Source organism: Lathyrus oleraceus, chromosome 3, assembly GCF_024323335.1.
Source record: "Lathyrus oleraceus cultivar Zhongwan6 chromosome 3, CAAS_Psat_ZW6_1.0, whole genome shotgun sequence".
Classification (NCBI taxonomy): domain Eukaryota; kingdom Viridiplantae; phylum Streptophyta; class Magnoliopsida; order Fabales; family Fabaceae; genus Lathyrus; species Lathyrus oleraceus.
The window spans coordinates 295,074,695-295,090,608 of NC_066581.1; the positions used below are offsets into that span (position 1 = coordinate 295,074,695).

Below are 15,914 nucleotides of genomic sequence, written 5' to 3' on the forward strand. Positions count from 1 at the left end.
CACTTTATGTGCAATAAGTATTAATGAATTATGTCTTATGATGCACTAAATAGGTCCACACTGTCATTTAACATAATTTTAAAACAAAATACAATACCATGTCATTTAACATAATTTTAAAAGAAAATACAATACCACATCACATTTGTAACCAAAAACAAAATTTCCATTAAATAAAATAACAATTACTATACTGATAATTCATACATCACATTTGCTTCAATATTATCTGATACACTAAAAATTACATTAACTTCACAACAATGGAAAACAAAATCCAGGACAACATAAGTGAAACTATCAAACAATAACTTTTGTTCTTCTCCATCTCAAGCTTTTCTTGGTCTTTTCATGCTTCTTTAAACTAACTTCAACACCAAATTGCTTACTAAATTCCTTGCCAAAATCCTTCCCAAATTCCCTCAAATAAGTCATTATCATTTCACAGTTCTTGCAATTTGGGGGAATCTTTTGAGTTCTTTCAACCTGACCAACTTCATCGTCCCAGATGAATAACTCACAGCTTACCACACTCGACAATTGAGTAGATAACAAAATTAAGAAAAAAAGAAGAGTTAATCTAAAGATAAAAATGAAGAAAAAAAAGTAACCGAACCTTACCCCTGAATTTTGACAATTCCAAAATTTTCTATTAGGGTTTTCAATGGTGTTTGATATCCACATCTTCATTGGTTCGTTACATCCATATCTGGATAAACTCAGTCCACTTGAGTTACCAACTGATGAAGTTTTGCTTGCATCCATGTTTTCAAACCCGAAGAAGATGAAGATCGATAAAACTAGGACCAAAAAAGATGAAGATCAACGAAGTTGAGATCAAAGAAGATGAAGAAGTAACAAGCTTGGAACAGGGACGACGAAGCTGGGAGCTAAGAAGATGAGGAAGTAATAAGCTTGGAACGGGAATGAAGAAGATGAAGCTGAAAATGATTTTGCAATTGGAACCCTAACTTTTGCAGGTGGAATAATATTGGATGAAAATTAAAATTAAAAATCTACCTCACTTCCTTCTCATTTGCCACGTCGGATTAAAATGGGAATTTGGGTTGGCAGATTAAAACCAATGGCCATAGACATGGAATATTCATATTATAAGGGGGGAATAAAAAACATTATAGGGAGAAAGAGAAACTCGCTTGCATTTCAGGGGGTGACGTATATTTAACCCTTTTATTTTAATTAAAATACCAAATAATCAACTAAAATTATAAATAATTCAATTAAATTAATAAATCAAATTTGGGGTGTTACACAACACCTGTCCCCTTAAGAATAAAATTTCAATTGGTATCAGAGCAGACACCCTATTATGTTTGGATGAGCTCCATGGAAGATATTTTATATTCAAATGGACAACACAAAGAATGGAGGGCATTTCAATAGACCACCTATTTTGGATGACACCAACTGTGATTATTGGAAAGCCACGATGGTTGCTTTTATCAAATCCATGGGCAAAAAACATGGAAAGTTGTTATAAAAGGTTGGAAACATCATGTGATTACTTCTCAAGATGGAACATCAACCTTAAAGCTTAGAGCTGATTGGACAAATGCTGAAGATGATGAAGCTCTTGGAAATTCTAAGGCATTAAATTCTATTTTCAATGATGTTGAAAATAACATATTTAGATTGATCAACACATGTACTAAAGCCAAATAAGTATGAGAGATTCTCAAAACTGCTCATGAAGGCACATCCAATGTTAGAATGTCAAGGTTGTAGCTTCTCACTACAAAGTTTAAGAATCTAAGGATGAATGAATATGAATCTATTTATGACTTAAACATCAGACTGTGTGACACTGCCAACACCTTCTTTGCATTAGTTAAAAAGATGTCTGAAGAAAAGCTGGTCAGAAAGATCCTAAGATCTCCTCCCAAGAAGTTTGATATGAATGTCACAACTATTGAACATGCCAAAGACCTTAGCGACATCAAAGTTGATGAACTCATTGGTTCTTTACAAACCTTTGAGATGACTTTGAATGACATATATGAAAATAAGAACAAAAGTATAACTTTTGTGTCCAACAGTGAAGAGGATGAAGATCAAGGTGAAGAAAGCTTCAGTGGCTATAGCCCTTGTTGGAAGAAAGTTTAACAACTCCTTAAAGAAACTAGACAGAAAATGGAGGACAAATGTCACAAACAAGGTGTCAGACATCACTCCCCTGAACAAGAGCAAATATGATCACAAACCTAACATAGGAAAAGGATTAAAAGTTTATGAATGCGAAGGTTTTGGTCACATTAAACCCGAATGTCCTACTTTTCTAAAGAAACAAAAAAAGGATTGTCAATAACTTGGTTTGACTCCGATGATGATAGTGAAGGAGAAATAGAAAATAAGGTGATGACTTTCACTAGAAAATGTGACTCTTGTAGTGAATCTAATGATGAAGATATCTCAGAAGAAGAGCTAGTTGAAATAAATAGACTTCTACTCACTCAATGGAAGAAATCTTGTTGAGAAAAGAGAAACAAAAGAAGACCATAAATGCTCTGCTTATGGAAAAAGATAAGCTTGGCTCAACCATTGCAGATCTAGAAGAGGAAGTCACATTGTTAAAGTCCAATCTTGACAATGTGACAAAATTTGTTCGTATGTTGAACAATGGTTCTGATATGTTAAATGAGATTAATCAGTGCATTTTGATGCACACTCTTTTACTTTATGCTATGACAATTCTAAGTTTCTATTGTTATTTTTATTGTTTTTAGTATGTTTTTTAAGTTTAGTTTAATTTTGCTTTTATTTATTTTCGTTACTTATTTTTTTAATAAGCCGTAATTTGATACTTTCTCACTGTGCATATCATAACTTGAGCTACGAGTATCCGATTGATGCATTCTAATATGCGTTGGGAAGCTAAAAGAAAAAGCAACAAGTTTCATGTTGAAGTAAAAATCCATTCGGAGTGTAGAGGAATAAAATAATGCATTTTCATTCAAGAATTAATAAAATATTTACTTTATGGGCCAAATTTATGTTTTTTTGGGCCGATTGTTGTGAGAACCCAATTTCTTGTATTATTTAAGTCAAAGCGCAATGCTAGGGAAGAATATTAAGTTTTCACAAAATTAGAATAGACGGCCGCTAAGAATTCCATGGAGAGTTAAACCATATGGTTATCTACTAAATCATGTTTCCATCAAGACTTTAAGGTTTTTACATTTATCAATTCAACTTATTTTCCTTTCCAATTCTGTTATGTGAATTTCAAATGCTTAATTTGATATGACATAAAGTAGTATTAATTAAATTCGATTGATGCACGCTTCTTAACCATAATTATGTTTAACTTAGCTTTTTCGTTAATTTGCGTAATCTTTAACCGTTTGCTTAATTCGGAAAATATGAGCGTAATTCATATAGTATCGATGGTGCTTGTTTGATCGATGCTGTAATCGAATAGGAATAGAATCCGATTAGGGAATTGGAAAATTAGTAACTAGTGATAAGTCGGAAATCGAACCAATAGATTAACTCGTTCATCATATTTGTTTTCAGTTTTTTTTTTGCTTACGGTCCAAGTTTCTGAAACCTTAAAAAAAACCTTTTATCGTTTCTATCCGTTAATCTAACTCAGAGTCTTTGCGATACGACTCGAGTGTCGCTTCCATATACTATATTTTATTAACTTGTTTTTAACCCGTTTGTGACAGTGGATCAAATTGACATTGTTTTCGGGGGCTCTTTGTTGATTTTAACCGATATTAGAGTCATATGTGTTGCGTTCTTGCGTTCTGGCCCATCCATTCCTGTTGTTTTGTCCAATTAGCGATCTAGTATAAAAAACTCGACTTTCTAGAAAATTGTCTTTGAATTGAACTTTTTACGTGCCATTTTATCAGAAAAAAAATCAATTTTTCTAGAAAACCATAAATTCCTTGTTTTTTTTAATATTTTATTCGATTTATTTTTCGATTTCATATTTTCGAAAAAATCAACTTTCCTTGTCTTAATTTAATTTTTTAATATATATATATATATATATATATATATATATATATATATATATATATATATATATATATATATATATATATATATATATATATATAAAATAAATCTAGGGTCTTCTAACAAGGCCCTAGAAAACAAACATGATAAACTGACATCAATTGTCAAATAATTAGCATAAAGTAAGACTTAAACAGAAAGGTTATGGGGTATTTGCATTTCTCATGAATACCCAACAAATTTTTGCCCTACCTTGCAAGAGGGTTCAATTATTGATTTTTCCCAAGCGTGTCCAACAAAAATTTATAATCCTCAGAAAAACAACGATACATGTATAACACTCCTGATTTATCCACTAACAGAAACCATCCCAACTCGAGAAACCACCTAAACCTTCTATATGAGAATCCACCCACACAACAATAACCTAGGCTGCAACAATAGTTAGTGTTACCACTGCCACCACCACAAAACACTCAAGTTAAGATTATCTCTACAACTTATGGACTTTCATTAGACAACCTTGTCAAGAAAATGATTGTATAAAATCTCCAATTTCAGCTATGAACATATTCTAGTATTTAAAATTTGCAGACACAGATTGAACAACTTCTCACTTCAATGAGTACCATGAAAGTTCAAGGATCCAATCAATTACATTCCAAAACAGTAGTGAATTCAAAAGGATCTATTGTGATTGCAATTTCCTTGAGATCTGGAAAAGGTGTTGAAATGGTAGAACCAGAAAAAAAAAGTAAAAAAGTTGTTGAGTCCATGCCTGATTCAGAAGTTTTTGTTGAGAAAGAGCATGTACCATCAATTCATTTCTCATAAAGAGTAGTGAAAACTAAAAAAATGGATGAGGAAGAAAGGGACAAGGAAATATTTGACGTATTCAGGAAAGTGGTGGTGAAAATCCCACTTCTTAATGTCATTAAGCAGGTTTTCAAATATGTAAAATTTCTAAAAGACTTAAGCACACAAAAAGAAGATTAAAGGGAAATGAAAGAGTTAACATGGGACAAAATGTTTCAGACTTCATTCAACCTATGTTTGTACCTGAAAAAGCCAAAACGAGACAAAATGTTTCAACTCCCACTCAGACCATGCTCCTTTCTCTATTCCATCTATCATTGAGGATAGTAAATTCGAAAATTGCATGTTAGATTTATGAGATTCCATTAATGATATGCCTATTTATATTTTTAAGAATCTTGATCTTGGTCCTTTACAGAATACATGTTTAACGATTCAGTTGGAAAACAAAAGCAATGTCCGCCCTATCGGAGTAGTGGAAGATGTACTTGTGTAAGTTAATGACTTGATTGTTCCTTCATATTTTACATTCTAGACATGAAATGAGAAACTAATTCAAATGCATACAGAGCACCCATCATTTTAGGCGGGCCGTTCTTGAAAATGGCCAAAACAAAAATTGACGTTGATGATGGAACAATGTCCATGAAATTTGGTGATATTACTGCAAAATTTAACATCTTTGATGTCATGAAACACCACATAGAAGATGATTCTGTTTTTCAAATTGATTTGATTTCTGAATTAGTTCATGAAACATATTATGAGTTGTTTTCAACTGATTTTCAATCACTGTCTGATTTTGATGATACTTACACTTGTGATGCATGTACTGACACTCATTTTTGTTCTGTGTGTGCTGAGATAAAAGTCACCTTACATGTTGATATTACCTCTAACTCTTCCATAGACACCCCTCTTTGCACTGTTCTTACGGGCCCACCATCTAACCTACTCCGTCAGGCCCAAGGTATAAATACCTTGTAAAGGGTTCTAAGGTACACAATCTCTAATCTCCACTATCACTTCTACTGTCTTGAACCCTAAAATGATTTGGGTATTGGAATGCTAATCATGCAGGTACCCCTAGGTCCATCGTATCGGAGATCATAAACACCGCCTAACCACAACGTAACAAGTCCGAAATCTCTGGTTCAAGAAGCACCGTGATCAACCTTCGATAAACAATGTTACATCGACGTAGTGCATCGGAAGCTCCGCTCCACCATAGTTTTCACAATCAATACCATTTGTAGTTCCGCAACGGAAAATCATATTAGAATATGGTAATCATGAAGAAGATGAAGAGCGAGATGAGAGAGAGAAAAAGTTAGTTTGAACCTTAACTGTATTTTCCTTATTACTTTCAATTTTTGTTACAATCATTTATATAGTTAGAAACTCTAACTGAATTCATAACAGAATTCCTACTTATGACAGGATCCAGCCCATAATCTTAATAGGTTTCTCTGTCATATTTATCACTTATTTGAACAAGATTGGGAAGAAACACTAAAATTGTGTGACCAATGTAGGGTAGAGTAGTCCATGTAATTGCATTCTCCTTTTGATTAATTTTGTCTTCGATTAATTTGTTCTAGACAAACTTTTGAATTTTACACATTCAAGATCAAGAGGAGTAGGTTTTGAATAGTCCACTTCAATTCACTTTGAAATATAAAAAGAGACAGAATTATTCTTTATTCGAAAATATGTCATCAAGAAATATTCCTCATCATTCTATAAAGAAAATTAGAACATTTTGCAAAACAAGGGCCATGAAATAGGTCACTATACAAATGCAACCTTATGGCTTGTAAATAACTATAGGACTTCTAACAATGTAACGTGTACTTCTCCATATAAGTGAACCTGATAGAATCTCCATACTCGCAATAGATTTTACTTTCACAACCACTTCAAAGCTCCTCTTCTGCATTTTTCTATCAAAACTAAGGAAACTAGGCTTCACAGAGATTTCAACTCCTTTCGGCGATCTAATAGTAGCATTGTAGGTAATCGGAATAGGACCTACATTCGTAACTGTTCTTCTAAAAACCGTTACGTCTTTCTTGCTTTCCAAGCTAAGTTGCATGGTTGGATAGTTGATAGCATCATGACCAAGTCCAGGAAGTATAGAGGAGCAATTTATACGAGAACCAACTAGGGCCGATAAACTTGAATCTTTGTAACCTTCATGGCATAGAAATTGGATATAACCAAAGTCATCCATGTCGTAGATTAAACCAGGAGAAACGGCTCTTGTCGGGTTTAATTGGCCAGAACCAAAGGCGAATTCTGCTTCATTGTTAATCCTTTTACTCATAGGTTTGGCTTCACAAAGATTGTTTAAACAAGTTAGACGTGTCAAAGTTGCGTGAATCGTGAGTATACGAAAAAAAAACGTTAATCTCACCGGTCGTGATAATAGCAGATCTGATTGCAGCAGGAGTCCAATTGGGATGAAATGATTTCACATACGCCGCTACTCCAGCTACATGAGGACATGCCATGGAAGTTCCGGATATTATAGAAAATTCTGAAAATTGTTTATCTCCTTTCAAACCAGTGAGTGATTTTCTAAGAGTATAAGATGCCAAGATGTCGATTCCAGGAGCTGCAATGTCAGGCTGCAACATATACATTGTAAAACACCTTCGGTTCGTTAAATATTATGGTTACAATTATATAAAAAGTTCGAAAACTTGCATATAATATCAGTACCTTGAGGATATGTTTGGATCCTGGATTCGGTCCTCGAGATGAGAATGTAGCAGTAAATGGAGCTTGCACTTTTTCTTCATGACTCTTGTATATTACCGCCGATGGTGATCTTCGTTGAACAAGAAATTCGTGTAAGAAATCGATGGTGTGAGATAATCAAGTCAAAAGATTTTTAGTAACAAATAAGCTCTTTTCATAAGCTATTTTGGAAAGTTTATAGACATATCATAAGCTGTTATTAAAAGAATAGTCAAGAGCAAGTTTTTGTACCTTGTAGATTTGATATAATTGGTAACAGATTCACCTATGCTATGATTGACAATAGTAGCAGGAGCCATGAAAATTTGAGCAACATCGGGATAGCTGTCGTATTCGATTACAGCACCAATGCCGCCGATTTCTCTCACATTAGCTTCAGTCCCCCATGATCCTAAGCAGTAAACAAGCTTTCCCTTCACCTTATTTTCCGCTAAGGAGCCTGAGTCGCAAAATCTGTCAATGCATTTAATTGTTCTTGGTTAGTTTTCAACCGATTAACTATGTATTGTTATCGAAAACATAAGGAAAATTACTTAGCATCTTCCTTGCTTTTCGAGTCTTTCGCAGCATCAATCCCGTTAATAATAGTGTACTGGTTTTGTTTTGGATTGAAACAACTCAGTCCTATTCCCTGCATATTGACATAGTTGAATCATATGTCAGTGTCCGTGCCTGTGTTCAGTGTTCAGTGTCGTGTTTGGTGTTTTTGTGAGTGTCTGTGCTTCATAGACTAATTATCTCAAATTTTGTTTTTTAATCATATTTAGTCCAAGAATTAAACTTACAGAAATATTTTTTCCACTCCCTAATTGTACGGTGCTCTTGAAAGCTCTATCGATGCCGCTAGCAGCGACTGTGACAATCCATGGTGCGGTATTTGTTACAGTCGCCATACTTGGACCATCATTTCCAGCTGATGCAACAGTGATTATACCTTTCCTCATGGCATGAAATGCGCCGATTGATATCGGGTCATGAACATAATCAGGACTTCCTCCGCCTATGGAAATTGATATGACATCGACACCATCATGTATAGCAGCATCAAATGCAGCAAGTATGTCCATGTCTGCACATCCACTTGATGACCAACAGACTTTGTAAATTGCCAACCTAGCCGATGGCACGGCGCCGCGCGAAGTTCCGTTGGCCAATCCAAAGAGATTTGCGTTAGGCACTAAATCACCTGCTGCTGTTGATGCAGTGTGAGTTCCATGACCGTCAACGTCTACCGGAGATAATATGTCGGATGGATCGGGGTTTTTATCAGCTTTGAAGTATTTGGCTCCTATGATCTTGCTTCAGGTTTCCATAGAGTTTTCATGCAGAAAGAATACATTAGGAACTAAATAGTTTATGATACAAAAAACGCTGATCGATCGATCAATAGTATGTATATTTGAATTCAGAATCACCCTTTACTTCTGAGTTTTATAGATCTAATATTTTTGTTAGCATGTTAAGATTCTTTATGTAAAATTGGTAACTTATTCACCAAGAAACAAAGACAATTTACTTGTTGCAGCCGGAGAAATTAGCATAGTGGCCACAAGTTCCTTTCCATCTTGCTGGTGGAGGACCTAATCCATCATCTTTGAAGCTTTTCGATTCCGGCGTGATCCCTACGCACAATTTATGAAATAAAGTACCATTTATACAAATATCATATTATTCTCATAATTAAGTACTAGAATATTTAAGAAAATGAAGCTAGGATAAACCTGTGTCCAAAAGAGCAACCACTATGTCGCGTTCTAATTTCAATCTTCTCTTAGCAGTGAGAGGCAAACCAATGAAGTTCCATGATCTTGTTGTGTGTAGCTTACGATACCGATTTTTAAACACCAAAGCAACTTCATTCATGTCTATAAATACGAAAAAGAATTTGAGAAGGCAACAATATATATCGTTTAAACAAATATCGAAGCTAGAGAAAAATGACTCGCACCTGATAACTTATCGGCTTCATGTTCAGACAGTTTTGCAGCAAATGCATTGAAACTCTCCGTGTAGCTATATACAATGGACTCTTTGGCTTCATGATAGCTAAGTAAAAAAAGAAAAGAAAAATATAAAATGGCTTCATCTAAAAGAATAAGAGAGAAAGAAATGTTCGAGTAAGTTAACGAGGTTACCTTCCCTTGACAGAAGACAGAACATTTAAATGAGTCTTACGCGCAACGTCTCTGCTTACAGGTTTCGCTCCCAAGAAAACAATGTAAAAATTCTGCAGACAAGTAGAAAAATAAAAGTAAATCTTAAGCGAATGTTTAGCAAGACGAGCAGAAACTGGAAGAAGAAGAAATTCAATGCCTTTTGATCGACTCCATGAACCGAAGAACCAATGTTTAGCAAGACGAGTAGAAACAACTGAAGGCAAAGAAAAGGAAAGGATTTGGCATGTTCCTGTAAAACCATATTTAGTAGTGATTTTAAAATGACAAAAAAACAAGACTCAAAGAACAAGTTTATATAGTGTTTTGAAAGTTATCAAATGTGCATATGAAAGATTGAGTAGCAAGAAATGTTGATAATAATAAGTAGCAGAATTATACAAGTTTTCATGTTACAATTTTCAAAGACAACACATCACATCACTATCAAGTATAGTAGAGATATTGCTTTAAAATAAAGAGCACTTCACATTATCAATACCCTATTCCTTGAATTCCAATGCAAGCGTTTTAGCCGTACAATTTACTGATTACTTTGGCTTAATAATCGGCTTAACTTCAAGTTAAATCCAAATTAAACAATCATTAGATGATTAAAAATTAATTAACTTATTTTCTTTTAATTTTTCTATGGAATGAGACGACAAAAGATTTTTTAACTAGTTCAAATACAATTTTAAATATACAATAAATTTAAGTTTTGAACATTCAACAACTTTGAATTTTTTAACATGAAAATTTTATCTTTCATTATAATTTTTTCAATTTAAAAAATTAATCTCTAAAATTACGCGCAAGAAAAAATGAATATGTAAAAATAAAATATTCTCATAGTTTTAAAAAAAAGAGTTTGAAGCAACTTTGTGCAAACACTACGTGCAATCTTAAACCCTAATGTCCCTCTTCAAACACATCACCCGCCAAAATTCACCCACCGTACTCTTCCTCACGCGCCACCTCTCCTCCTCCGCCACCGCCACCACCACCACCACCACCACCACATCCAAACTCCACGACCGTTACACTTTCGAACCACCAGCTTCCCTCTCTTCCTCTTCTCAAAACCCCAATGAACCACCAACTAAACCCCACAGAAAAAAGCCCAAGCCTAGGTACCAACCTCCGTCGTCACTCGATCGAACCGGAAAAAAACCGATTCGTTCGAGCCTACCTTTCGATTTCCGGTTTAGCTACACGGAGAGCAGCCAAACGGTGAGGCCTATCGGACTTAGAGAACCTAAATACTCTCCGTTTGGACCGGACCGGATCGACCGGCCATGGACCGGGGTTTGCGCACCGGCGGTGGATCCGAAGGTGAAGGAGTTAGATGGAGATGAAGATCCGAAGCTGGAAGAGGAGAGGAAGAAGAAGAGAGAGTATGTTCAAGGGAATCCCCTTACCAATGCTGAAAGGAAAGCCCTAGTTTTGCAATGTGAAAGAGGCAAAACTAAGCGCCAAGTTAATATGGGTATCAAAATTTAACAACATTGTTCTTTTTCTTAACTTTGACTCTGTTAGGATAAGCAGCTTAATTAAGTGCTTATTATATAATTGCTTATAGACTTGTCATAAACTGTTTTTAAAAATTCTCTCAATGAATCTCAGAAGTGCTTATGCCAGTAATGCTTTGAAAATAGCTAGCTTTTAAGTTAATGTTTCATTCTGTTTAATATCTATTTGTAATCAATGTTTCAAATTGTTGTTTGTTGCATTGTGATTCTTGATAATGGAGAGAAATTTGATCAAATTGTGGCTAATGTGGTCTTAGTTGCGGTTGTAGACACATCAAGAACGTTGATGTCGTGACATATATCATGGTTGTAGTCCTTGTAGACCTTTTTGTTAAAGCATTGATAGTAGTAATCTCTGTATCACTGCCACCACTGAAAAAAGGCATGTCCGTGTCCGTGTCGGCTACCAACAAAAGAGCGACACTTGTGATTACGTTCAATTTATTCATCTTTTCAAATTATTATCGGTGTTGACGTGTCAGTGTCATGTCTGTGTCCGTGGTTCATATGTAATGATGGGTCAATTTTTATCATTTCAAAATAAAGTGGGGGATCCTTAGTGTGCATGTCTGAATGTGTTTATGTGAGGTTTGTAACTCTGTTCATGATTGACTTTGATTTGGTTGCAGGGCGGGACGGTTTAACACACAACATGTTGATTGAAATTCATAACCATTGGAAATATACAGAAGCTGTTAGGATCAAATGCATGGGTGTTCCTACTGTGGATATGAAAAACGTTTGCACACAGCTTGAGGTTTATACCAAGTACCAACTATTTATACTCTTTTGATTCTTTCAAGTCTAACTGCAGACTACGTTTTTGGATTATGTGTCATTCTTTTGTCTAAACTCATCCAATAACACAAGGATAAGCATTTCTCTTGTTCTTGTTGCAGGACAAAACATTTGGAAAGGTCATTTTCAGACACGGGGGTACACTTATATTATACCGAGGTAGGAATTATAATCCGAGAAAGAGACCTGTAATTCCTATCATGTTGTGGAAACCTCATGAACCTGTATATCCGAGACTGATTAAGACAACGATTGATGGCTTAAGTATTGAGGAAACAAAAGCAATGAGGAAGAGAGGATTGGCTGTTCCCGCCTTAACAAAACTTGGTATGCTTGTTATAATACTCATGAATTTCAGTTGCTAGTTTACGTTTTTAAATGTTATTGACTTGTAACTGAATTGCAGCAAAAAATGGCTATTATGCTCATTTGGTATCCATGGTCAGAGATGCTTTCCTCGCGTGTGAATTGGTTCGGATAGACTGTCAAGGTCTCGAGAGGAGTGATTACAAGAAAATAGGCTGCAAACTTAGGGTAAATCCAAATCTCTTTTGCTTTTTGAGGAAAATATGTAACATTTTATGACACATGACGAGTGAGTCAAACCAAGGGGGTGAAGTTTAGCTTACCCTTCTAGTAATGTGATGTAAATAATGATAGTAGTAGTAATAGCAATAGAGCAATGGTGGCATTCTGTTCTACCTTTCAAACTTTTTAAGACATGCATGATTTCTGGTTTCAAAGTTCTGTTTCACAGGGCTTGGCTCTCTAAGTTGCTGCTTTTCAATTATATTGTGTATTGATGCAGGACCTAGTCCCTTGTGTTCTGGTGACTTTTGATAAAGAACAAATTGTCATTTGGAGGGGGAAGGATTATAAGCACTTGAAGGATGGATACTTTCTTAAAGATCGAGAATCATTTGATGACGATGATGATAATGATGATGGTGACTTGCTTATGGATGAGGACGAAGAGCTTAATAACACTAACTTATGAGATTCACACTTAGTCAGATGTGATGAACTCATATAATCTTACTTTGTTCAAATTGTGACCTTAAATCAGAAGTTACCAAAAAAGAATGTAATTGGAACACACATGTACATTTATACACTGATATTGTTGTAATATTATCTCTATATATAGCGCATGTTTGGATTAGAATACTTTAAAACAAGTAGATGCATTTGACTAGAAAAGTGGAATGTTTTAACTTGCAAGTGATTTGCATTGTTGATTTTTTATTAGAAAATCAGTTTTGTTCGATTTATTTTATTCTTAGACAAAACTTGGGAGCATATTCTTAAGTTTGGTGCATTCACTTAAAATATTTATAACCAGCTATAATTTCTTAAATCAAGTTGTTATAACCGCAAAAAGTATATTTTAAGTGACGAACAACACCAAACACGCTTAGATAAATGCTAATTGCATGTAGCTATCGTTCGTAATTTATTATGGTGTGAATGCATTTTTTGAAATCATGAAGTGGTAGGTAAAGTTGGTGCTCCAGTATAATAGTTTGGGCTTTTTTAGTTACATTATAGTTTGGGCTTGACAAATAAAAAAGATGAAGTTACTTTTGAAAATAGGTTGCGTTCACTACACCCCATGTAGTGATCGCTAACCATATGAAAACTCAAATATGTTATTTATATCGTCTGGATTTTAAAATTTAAAAGTCGGACGCACCAATTATACATCAATTCTCTTTAACAGAAAGGCATCTTCATCCATGTTAAAAATGAGTCTGGATTTTAAACTTCAGACTCACCCCTAAAACAATTTAAACTTCAGACTCACCCCTAAAACAATATTGTCTGGATGATTTGCCTGTGTATGTTAAGCATATGGCGAATCTAAATTTCAAAATCTAGAAACACTCTTGGATAGAATTTTACGCACTTCATGGGTCATTATTTTAGAACAATGGAATGGATCCAAATTTTAAAATCCAGACACACCCCTGGACAGAATTATGAACCCCTTAACAGTACTTAGGAAGAAATTTCCATATCATTTAAGGTGTATTCATTATTCACACAATAAACAATACACCTAAGTCATACATAATTGATATCAATTTTTCATAAACTCATTTGAAAATCATACATCAGTCATTCGATCCAAAATAGAACAATAGTCCTAAAGAACAATTATTCATAAAATACAGCTAATCATACAAATATTCAAATTGTTTACAAAATACGAATAAAAATAAAATTACTATTATGTATATCTAACACCATTATTCGTCTTCTACCTCATATACTGCAATGCATGTCGTGCCTATGCTAAACTTTCCTATAGAGTGAGTCTCTTAGGAGTGCTTTCCAGAAGCTATCCTCTACCAATGACCTTTCTCTCATTAGTAACAATGCGATGACATATCGACAATACATCAACGACATAGTCCGTCCTTGCTCGTTCCTCTTCTAGTAACTCCTTGTAAACCGGTTTAGGAGGATCTCCTTATGGCTCTAGTGCCATGTTAGGATGGAACACTATAAAATCATTGAATGCAACTCTATATCATAATTCATGGACGATGAGCTATCACATTACATACTTAATTTGGAACCAAATTCTCATTGTAGTCCGCAAATATTATATCGACATCTCTACAAATGTCAGCGGCAAGAGCACCAATTATGGGATCCATGGGTATACCATGCAAATACCTGAACTACCGAAGTACTCGTTCAGGTAGATGCATGACATATAAGTCAAGACCCACAAGCTAGTCATTCAAAATACCAGGATCTAGCCTCCAAAGACCGTGTCTGACGGTGCTCATTGTACAACGTGAAATAGATATTGTATCACCCTGGTTTTTAAATTTATTTTAATTGAGTTTAAATACATTATATTATTTTATTTGAGTATTAGAGTGCTTTATTTGATTTAGTTGATATTTTGGGGAATTATTGAATTTTTTGTAGAATTATTAGAATTTTTATAAATAAAATTAATAGAGAAATAAAAGAATTTTTATAAATAATTAGTGTGGTGAGAAGATAATTACCATGAGTTAAGAGGGAAGGAATGTAATTAATGAAAATAAAACTAGGTTTTTTATTTGTTTTAAATAGAAAAATAGGGAGAGAAAGTGTTGGTACGTGAAAAATTGTCAGCATAGTTAGGAAACCCTAACAAAGCAAGAGTAGAGCGTCCATAGTTGTAGATTCAAGGTTTTTACTGTAAATTTGAGGTGTAGAGAATTATTTATCTATGACTGTATTATGCATAAAGGATAGAGAGAGATCCTAACCATCTTCCTTCTTATTTTTCCTTTACTTTCATTAATGAGTTTTGTGAATCTTGAGATGGTTTGGGAAAAACCTCTCTTGATTGTTGTGTTATGATGTGAAATTCGTGCTCTGCTAATAACTTATTTTCGTGCAAATTGGTATGAGTGATTTTGAGGTTGATGTTCATGTTTATATGTTTTAATTTGACAGTTTAATAATGAGTCAGTGGCATAATTGATTAAATAAATGATTAATATGTGTAGTATGATGTGTTAAATGTTATGTATATTGAGTTCATGGTGTGAAATGCTTAGGCATGTTAGAATATGATTGAATATGGTTTGAGGTGATTAAAGGTTGAAGAAGATGAATTTAGAGGTGAGATTTTTGGGAAAATTCCAGGTGGCAGTCGATTAGTCCCCTGCTACAATCGATTGATTCCCTACTTTGAGTGAAAAATGTTGGACAAAATATTCAGAACATTCTATTGGTTCCCCTGTTTTTTGCCATAACTTGAGTTTCGTGACTCCGATTAAGGTGCGGTTTGAAACGTTCGGAAGCTGACGCATAGTATTACCTCATAGTAATGCTTTAGTATTAAATGTGTATATGA

At 34.4% G+C, this 15,914-nt stretch overlaps 2 protein-coding genes across 2 annotated transcripts; one reads left to right on the plus strand and one right to left on the minus strand.

Annotated features, from left to right (window-relative positions):
* Nucleotides 1-6,479: 6,479 nt before the first annotated feature.
* LOC127130935 (subtilisin-like protease SBT4.14) lies at nucleotides 6,480-10,053 on the minus strand (the record flags this gene model as incomplete). The annotated part of the gene is made up of 11 exons (XM_051059887.1): nucleotides 6,480-7,137; nucleotides 7,220-7,433; nucleotides 7,528-7,636; nucleotides 7,798-8,019; nucleotides 8,100-8,197; nucleotides 8,352-8,865; nucleotides 9,083-9,188; nucleotides 9,288-9,431; nucleotides 9,515-9,612; nucleotides 9,702-9,793; nucleotides 9,880-10,053. Coding segments are annotated over 11 exons (2,298 nt in total), but the record flags the coding sequence as incomplete, so codon positions are not given.
* A 528-nt stretch (nucleotides 10,054-10,581) lies between these two features.
* LOC127127179 (CRS2-associated factor 1, mitochondrial) lies at nucleotides 10,582-13,216 on the plus strand. The gene is made up of 5 exons (XM_051056308.1): nucleotides 10,582-11,208; nucleotides 11,881-12,008; nucleotides 12,151-12,376; nucleotides 12,456-12,583; nucleotides 12,858-13,216. Exons 1-5 carry the CDS (start codon nucleotides 10,635-10,637, stop codon nucleotides 13,044-13,046), a joined length of 1,245 nt encoding a protein of 414 aa, XP_050912265.1. The 5' UTR covers nucleotides 10,582-10,634; the 3' UTR covers nucleotides 13,047-13,216.
* Nucleotides 13,217-15,914: the final 2,698 nt, after the last annotated feature.